The 8,894-nt window shown below is 42.9% G+C and overlaps 1 protein-coding gene across 1 annotated transcript in view; it reads left to right on the top strand.

The window, feature by feature from the left end:
• Nucleotides 1-1,044: 1,044 nt before the first annotated feature.
• Nucleotides 1,045-8,894, top strand: part of LOC116377559 (nesprin-3-like) — a gene marked incomplete at its 5' end in the record, with an annotated part of 8,999 nt that continues 1,149 nt past the window's right edge. The window contains 5 exons of the mRNA XM_031839206.1: nt 1,045-1,251; nt 2,216-2,377; nt 5,211-5,383; nt 6,002-6,641; nt 7,893-8,036. Coding sequence (XP_031695066.1) covers nt 1,045-1,251; nt 2,216-2,377; nt 5,211-5,383; nt 6,002-6,641; nt 7,893-8,036 — 1,326 coding nt within the window. The remainder of the gene's footprint in view (nt 1,252-2,215; nt 2,378-5,210; nt 5,384-6,001; nt 6,642-7,892; nt 8,037-8,894) is intronic.

Raw genomic sequence — 8,894 nt, 5'->3', positions numbered from 1 at the left:
AATGATTTCATGACCACAGACGTCAGGGCGACGGGCCTGTAGTCATTCAATCCTGTGATGGAGGATTTGTTGGGGACCGGGATGATCGTGGAGCGTTTGAAGCATGAGGGGACTTCACAGAGCTCCAGTGATCGGTTGAAGATCTGTGTGAAGATGGGGGCCAGCTGGTCAGCACAGACTTTCAGGCCGTCTGGGCCTGGTGCCTTCTTGATCTTCTGTCTGTGGAAGAGCCGACTCACAAGTTAGGTAATGTTAGGTTCGAAACCTCTCGAAACTGAGGGAGAGCCGCATGTCTTCCAGCCGTGCCAAAAAGTCAGCCGGCTCAAATTATGATCAAAAGTATTTAATACTACAGAAGCTAAAACAATTGCAAAGTGAAGTACACTATTTACAGAATCTATAGAAATATTTACAGTATCGATATGAAAATAGGATCCGCGGAAAAGAGCCCATACACTTCACAGCCAGGAAGTGTGTTACCTGCTGGATGAAATGTGATGAACTGAACGAATTCTTTCTTTGAATTTCCTTTCATAGTCCGTAAAGCATCCACAAAATGTCCGTTTCTGTTACAATTGGCTTAAATCCAGCTGACTCCACCTCCTGGCTTCAGTCAGCTGACCGCCCTCGATGGACCATTGGCGCTGGTCTGATGATCCTCCCTCCGTTATGCCCCGGCTGGCTGTGGCGATGGTCGTCCCTGGAATGCCTGTCTAAAAATCCCTGTCTGTCCCTTGGCTATTCTTCACAGTTTAATACATTCAATGATTGTCTTTTATGGCTCAACACTTCTATGGTAAACATACTGTAAACATATTATACATTTGATAAGTATTTGTGACTTCTCAAACACTTTGATATTTTTACAAGCATACTGTATATGGCATACCAAGTACTTGCTAACATTTTACTATCCACCTCTAAGGTGCAATAAATCCTACTAAGAAACACTTCTGAACCTAAATTTCCTACAGTAATTGCTGCTTTTAGTGTTGTCAAAGTGATTCATTCATTATGAAAGACTGTACTGCAATATCATACTAAATATGTAGATTAGATATATTTTTTATAAATGAACCAACACTTCGTCACGCTGTGTGTCCTGTGTGTCCTCAGGTGATCCTGAAGGACCTGGAGGACTGTGAGGCCCACATCACAGCGCTGGAGACTCTGGTCTCGTCCAGTCAGAGCAGCAGGACTCAGTTGGAGAGGCTCTATGCCGAGTGGAAACACCTGCACAAGGCAGCCAGGGTAAGACAGGAGAGTCAAAGCTGCACCAATCCATCTATTTATGTTAACAATGGATCAAATGGCTGTGTGCAGTATCGGGTAAGTGCTCCCTCATTGTGACGAAACAACACATAAACCATCTTTTAGCTCGTAGTCTTGAAACCTTACTGCTTTGGTTCAGTCTCTCTCATCCACCTTGTTTCCAACAGCAGCAGGTGACTTTACAAGCTGATAATAGTTCAATCTTGTGGCAAAAACAATAATACTCGACTGAGCAAAGGGTGATATGAAAATTCGATGTCATGTTTATCCTGGCCAAAACATTTGCGATTAACTATATCATCAAAATATGCTTAAAACTTAAAATGGCCCAAAAACATACTGGAATGGCTTTACTTTAGATTTAGTTAAGAAGCAAATATTTTGATTGCATCAGAGATAGATGTTTTTTTAGTGGACAATCGATCTTATTTAAGGTAATCACAGGGTCGCCCTGCATACATAAAGGATCGATCATTTTAAACAATTGCTTCATGGTCAGAGTCTGTTCATTCTCACATGATAATTGTTTTAATCAGCCTCTGTTTTTCATTCTTTACATGAAAGGAAGCCAGACAGCTTTCTCAAGTTACACATACAGTATATCAAGGTCAACCCGATAATGCAAATGCACACGACAAACTTATTGTGAGCAGATTGTATTGTGATCATCACATCCTTATACCCCAAGTTCCTGCGGTTGAAAAGGGGCTTATTTTTTGTCAAAAGTGACGGAGCACATTAATATGTTACTATTAAACAATTACACAAACTCCAAGGATTGATATTGGTGTCGTAGCAGTTGAGCTGTAAAACAATAATGGAATGGAAAGTTACATTTTACATAATGACAGATGTTCCAGATGTTGCCAGCGTGTCGCATGGATTTTCAAGCTTTTTTTCAAGACCACTGACTGACCAGCTGACCTCTTTCTTGTGTTTGCAGGTGAAGGTGCGCGAGAGCGAGGAGAGTATCGCAGAGCATGAGAGCTTCCACGACAGCCTGCTGAACGTAGAGAAGTGGCTGATGATCATGAAGCAGAAGCTGGAGTCCTTCTACAGCCCCTCAGGGGAGTGGAGCGTAGAGAGCCGCCAGCACGAAGCTCAGGTGTGTGTGTGTGTGTGTGTGTGTTCTTGCACCTCACATCTATCGCTCTTTATTTTTTTCAGGGTTTATTTTAATACTCGGATTTTGTAGGGAACATGTAACATTTACACATTGATTTTTTTCTGTGCGATTAATTGGTTTGTCATGTCATTTGTTTGTTTTGACTTTGTGTTATGAACACAGAATGCGAAATATTACGTGTCAAAAAAGTGATGTTATTTATTTCAGAATGAGTTTCACAAAGCATGCAGTCATATTTACATATTTATAATAACAATGTTCAAGTGATAGCCCCATCTCAAACTGTAGTGCTTCACTAGCCAAAACACTCGTCTGAACGATTACTGGTGTTATGACTGTGCTAGTAAACCCTGGGTCAAATTTCCACGGCGGAACATTCCTTCGGTGCCGTGCCTGCCTGACCAACATGCGAGTGTGTTTCATTACGGTGCATTGAGCAATAAACCCATCACAAAAGATTGCAATATTGCACTTTGAATATAGTAACAATGTTTTCAATTACATTCTGTCTGTTTTGTGTGATACGCATCATGCCGTTAAGGCTCTGGCCAATCACACAGAACCTTTGACGTTATAATTAGGATTTCCCGATGGCCTGTGGCCAGTAAAAAGTTATGTTCGTCCAGTAAATACAATCAGCCAAGTGCATAGGGAGTGTGTGGTCGAGCGAGAGAGACAGGCGTTGGGGATTGCAGCAGAAAAGACATCTTCAGTAAAGTGGTAGTCAATAGTAGGGTTTCAGTTTGGGCATGAATAAACTTCTCAAGTCACAGAGTAAAAGTAACAAGCATTAGGTACTGTCCAAGTCTGAGTCATGAACTGAGTACACTTTAATATCTGTTTTATCACAAGTAAATATATACTGTATATTATTTATATATATATATATATATATATATATATTCCACCATATGGTCATTTGGTGCAGCCCTAACCCAAACACCATATAACATGTAGTTTCCTCATGATAGAGAGGAGAGGTCGACAGTCTGCTTCTCTCTACAGGCAGCATGATTCATGGTTAAGTAGGAGCCTTGAGGCACTTTAGTGTTGCTTGTAGAGTGGAAATCCAGACCTGCAGGTGTCGGGGTTCATGATGGATAAACTCATGAATTCATTGAAATCCCCTTTTCATTTCCTATTATTGTCATCTATTGTTCTCTGTAAAAGCACTAATGGCAGCTCACAGCGACCTTAGTGCTGGCCTGACCATGAATGTTGATGGGAATACCTCAGAGACTCTTTATAATTACAGTGTTCTTTGTTACGCTGAACGACCTGCCGATTATCAGCAACGCGGGTCCAGATTCTTCACCAATGCATTTCATTAACTCAGAGCATTGTCATCCTGTTCAGGAGCACCACACTTCTTAAAGCTGCTCCACGGATATCAAATGTTTGTCTCTGTGTGCAGAAAAGTTTCCTCTTTAGGAATCAAAAAAGTAGCACCCATCTCATCAGCCGTAAACAGACACCTGGAGTGTACCAGAGAGGAGACATCCATTCCAGCAAAGCCACACTGTTGGTTGGGTGTGTTTGACCATTAAACAGCTGTGCACTTCACCACAGACAGAAAATGATACGTCTCTTCTTTCTTATCCAGCAGTGATAGAATGAGATTTGCAAAGCTGCATTCAACAATCTGTGACTGTCTGAATCGTCACAGCTGAGTCAGCATTAAACATGAATGTGTAGTTCCTGAAGTATGTGATTAAACCCTGAATCCCTTTTGCTATCAGTTCAACCAGAACGCCCAGATACACACACTGCTGAAATCAGCATATCTGATTTGTGATAGCGAGTACATTTATTCTCTGTGGCCATTAGCAAACATAATTTGTGTCTCACTTTATGGTCCTTTATCAACGTTTGAGTCATCTCCTTTATTACAGTTTTGCCATAGACAAAGTACTTTTAGTGTTTTGTTAGGATGTGTGCCTCTAAACCAAGCCTCAGTCTTCAGTTTGGGGAACAGAGGCTGGTATCTTTGTAGACTGCTAGCAGCCAGAAAGTCCCATGAGAAGTTGCTGAAGACTTTGATGAAGTGGTGTTACAACTTTTAACACGCTTACACAGCAAATGAGACTCCCACCTGTCATTTACATTCATTCAAAAAAACAACCCTCCATTATTAGATAAAAATGGAGTATATTTTCTGTGGTCATTGTCGAATCTGGTGTGCACTTGTCAGTGTGCTCACATGGCCTAATGTTACTCCGTCACTGATTAATCCAACCCTGAAAGTAACGAAACTCGTTGAATTGACAGCTGATTGACAAATGTTCACTCTGTGTCAGGAATCTGTCAATTTGATTGGATAGAAATTGAGACTTTTTTAAAAGATGCTTTGAAGCTTTAATGAGCCGCTCAGTAACGGGTAGCTCACACACTTCTTGGTGGAGACCCATGTGCTAGATATTGGCACCACAAAAATACATCAAGTAGTTCCATTTTATTTGGGAAGAGATTTTGAGAAACTGTTGCCGTAAAGATTTAATTTCAAACCAGACCTCAAACCCATAATGTGTATGAAGCCATCTACTGTGTACTATCGGCTGAGCTGGGAGCTGGACTGTGTCTGTTACTTGGTTAATAGACAAACAGCTGGACTCACAGACAGACATATTACACATTCAGTAAAGATGGGCTGTGACTGAAAATAATGAATCATGTGTCATTCTGGACATGTTTTGAAAACCACATGTACAGGGATGCAAGGTGTCACACCACATGAAGTTCACTCTCAGTAGCTGTTGGTCTCCTCTTTCTCACCACCGCGTCTACTAACGTGCTGCATTGTCCTCATCCACAGAGAGCGCTTGGAGAGTTTCCTGAGAAGGAGCTCCAGCTGCAGCAGATGGAGGTCCAGGGTCAGGGGGTTTTGGAGAGGACCTCAGAGGAGGGACAGGTCCATATTCTGCGAGACATTAAGCGCCTACGAGAGTCCTGGTTTTCCCTGTACAATATGAGTCTCAATCTTCACAGGTACTAGGAATACTTTTTGTATTCTTTTATCACCTGTTGCTGTTATTTCCACAGATTATGGTTTGAGACGAGGTGTGACGGGGTGTTAAATGTAAAACAGAAAGCTCAAGACATTAGAATAAGAGAAATAAGTCAATGTTAAGGAATGGATCATTCTCAAGCCAAGGTTTTACATTCATTATATTACATAGACACATTTTTGTATTGTAAACATACATGTATGGTATGTTTCATATCAATACTTTATTCATCAGTCAAAGTGTTCTGCCCACATTGCTCTCTTGACTGTTGGTATTACATGTAGCTACCAAAACTCCGGTCACTTGGTGTTTACCAAGCAAGTTGAGATTCTCTTGTCGAATTTACCATTTAGTTAAGGTCCAGAATGAACAGTCAAGCTCAGTTACTGAAGTGTTAATGAATGGTTGTTGTACTGAATATTAATGCATGCATATAAACAAACAAATCCATCTTCTTTAGAAGTTTTATATCAGAATAAAACCTGGTTGAAGGCTAGAGAAATTAGAGGAGCATTGCGTCTTTTCTTGTGTTTGTGCCGCGTCAGACTTTGAAGTGAGTTATGGAGGCACTTAACCTGTCTCTTTCTTTATCTCCCAGGCTGCTGAACAGTTCCACAGAGCAGACACAGTCTGAGTCATGGAGTGTTGGAGGCCTGTCTGCAGACAGCGCATCCCTGACAACAGAGCTCAGTCTCGGGGAGGGAGCCAGTCAGGGCAGGGCAGGAGGCTCCATGAGCCAGAGAGGCCGACAACGAGACAAGCCAGCTGGGATGTACGGAGCCTTGGCTGGCTCTGGGTCTGGAGGGGGGGGAAGGAGCCTGGAGGGAGAGGCGGCAGAGGGGGTGACGACTGGGCAGGGTGGTCGGATCCAGGGCCACGGTGAAAGTCATCTCATTCTGGCCGGACAAGACGATAAACACGTGAGCCCATCAAGGACGGGCGAGGACAGCGGACTCTCCTTTAAAGGAGACCAAGTTGATTCCTCCGCTTGGAGAATTCACAGCAGAGCAGGCCAGAAAGGTTCCACTGAAAGCCTTGACAGAGTTAAATCAACAGGGGGCGGCAGCAGCATCTTGGCTGGAGACAGAGAGGGAACATCGCTAACCTCAAAGGTCAGCTATAGTGAGGGGCTAAGAATGAGCTCTGGTGAAGGCAGCGTGGAGGCAGGAGGAGGAGCGTTCATGCTGTTCAGAAGGGACCCGACCAAGCCATCAACAACACCAACTCAACACCCAGTGGTATGGTTGTGCAGGGTTCATACTTCCCGCCCCTTGGTTCAATTTGTAGAGTAGCAATCTGGACCGTTCTTCTCTGTACATTTAATTTCATAGTTTACGTTCAGTGAAGAAGTAAATTTTCCTCCACTCAGACACACAGGAATACTAAAGGGTTGTGTCTTTCCTTCCTCTATGTTGTGCAAAATACCGTAACTGAAACACTCAATTCACCCCAAACTGATCCAGTGAACTGATTGAAGCTCCTGAAAGTACTTAATGACGACAACGCTCTCTAGGCCTCGTAGTCAACTTCTCTCCCATTAGTCTTTTACTCAACAAACCAGAATGTGATGAACCAGCACAGTGGTTCATTGTTTGTACTGATAACTCAACAGGAAGGATTTATTTTTGTCCCTGTGTTAGAAATATCCAACCTCAAGTCATGTATAATTGGCTATGGGGATAAAAAGTTAATAAGAAATGTTCCATAAAAAATATACCCCCTGGCTGCCTGTCGAGGCTGAATCCCATGTCACCTTTCTGTATCTTTCCAGTTTTAAGCCTGGCTCAGACTACAGGAGTTTTGGGCTGGTTAAACCCTGATTCCCCCCTCCTGATAATCAGAGCACAAGTCCAGTCCGGGACCAGGTTATCTGGTAACGTGACGGCTTTACAGATCCAGCCTTAAACCCCCTGAACCATTTGCAGTCCAGTCGCAGCTGCCCCAAAAAGCATGTTTGATATTTAGGAGGATCTGGATGATAACTGTTATGATTATGTCATGAGAGAGACAAGTCTGCTCCAATGAGACGGACATGAATGAAAGGACCTCCCAAAATGGCGACGTTGCTCCCTCTGGCACAATAATCTTAATGATATCCCGTAGTGTGTGATGTGCAATTATTTCCAAACCCTGTACGTTTAAGATTTGAGAGAAGAACATCTTATGTGTGTAATGCAACCCAATTTCAACATCGGTTGGGATTTTTCTAACTCCTGTAGTCTGAGCCCGGCTTTAGTTGTAGGATATCGGTGGGCTCTGAATGGCTGTAATCACCCATTTTACTCCTCTTGTGTGGCAGAAGAAATAAAATCAATAGGAAAACCAAGAAGCACGGACATCTGGTGACAGACGACCTTCCTCACAGTCCATACATGTGCCAAGTATCGCCACTCCAAATCTGAAACAGGGCGCAAAGTGACAGCTTACTGGTTGATAGTGTTAGGATGTGTTGTGCAAGAGTTTTATGAGTTGTTTGGGGTCTTTTTTAGGGGGGCACAGGAGAGTACAGATCCAGGAGGAGGGAGTTTGAGGCCTGGCTGTCCAAAGAGAATGAACTGCTCTCAGGGATCTTCAGCAGCAAGGGAGCAACACTCGGCGCCAAAGAAGTCAAGATCCGACAGGACACACTCACGGTGAGTTTCTGTTGACATTAAAACGCTGTCACAGCTTAGTCTGTAGTTGGAGTATGACCCTGCAACCCTGGCCCTGCTTATATGCTACCAATATGGTGCTAACTTTGACATCAGATCCAGCGCCACTGACAGTGATGTAATAACAGATTGAGTGGAAGTGCACTTCCAGTAATTAATGAAGTACCCCGGATCCCATTTTACAGATAACCTAATAGATGATTATATCAATAAAACACACTGTGATGTAACCGATGGGAAGGCACTGCTCTGTCTGTCACCTGTGGTTCCACTCATATATTTGTCTGCAGAAATGTACCCACATGTCAGGCAGTGATAAGAACGTGTAGAACACAGAGTAATCCGTGCACTGCTAAATCCTACCAAAAGCTCCACTCTGGTGTCTGTTTGTGCTTCCTGAGAATGACTGAGTCTGACAAGTGATCTAAGACACATGTACATAGAGTCTTAACTGAACTGATGTTTATATTGGTGCTAGAAAAGAACCTGAGCCTCCTATCACTGTGCTGGCATGAACTGATGCAACACAACCACGGCTGCATGCTGCTGCTGAAGATTCTAGAAAACACAGCAGCATGTTTTTGTTATTTTGTGCTCAGTATTTCAAGTGTTAAAGGGTCATTTCCTTATGTTTTTGTGTCTAATACTCTTTTTCCACCATAAATAACGTGTATGGCAACTGTGAGTATGCCGTGACGTTGCACAGGCATACTCACAGTTTGTTTATTTTTTCCCTTGTTTGTCACATCTTGGATGCGCCGGCCGGCTCCAGAAGCAGAGTTAGCAAAAAGGGGAAATATTACGCTGGTAATTTATTTTCTTATATCTGTTACTTAATCA

The sequence above is a fragment of the Anarrhichthys ocellatus genome, unplaced genomic scaffold, assembly GCF_004355925.1.
Source record: "Anarrhichthys ocellatus isolate YVR2014 unplaced genomic scaffold, GSC_Weel_1.0 scaffold1398, whole genome shotgun sequence".
Taxonomy (NCBI): Eukaryota; Metazoa; Chordata; class Actinopteri; order Perciformes; family Anarhichadidae; genus Anarrhichthys; species Anarrhichthys ocellatus.
Note: the sequence above shows the minus strand (reverse complement) of the source record. Positions and strands in the feature narration are given on the sequence as shown.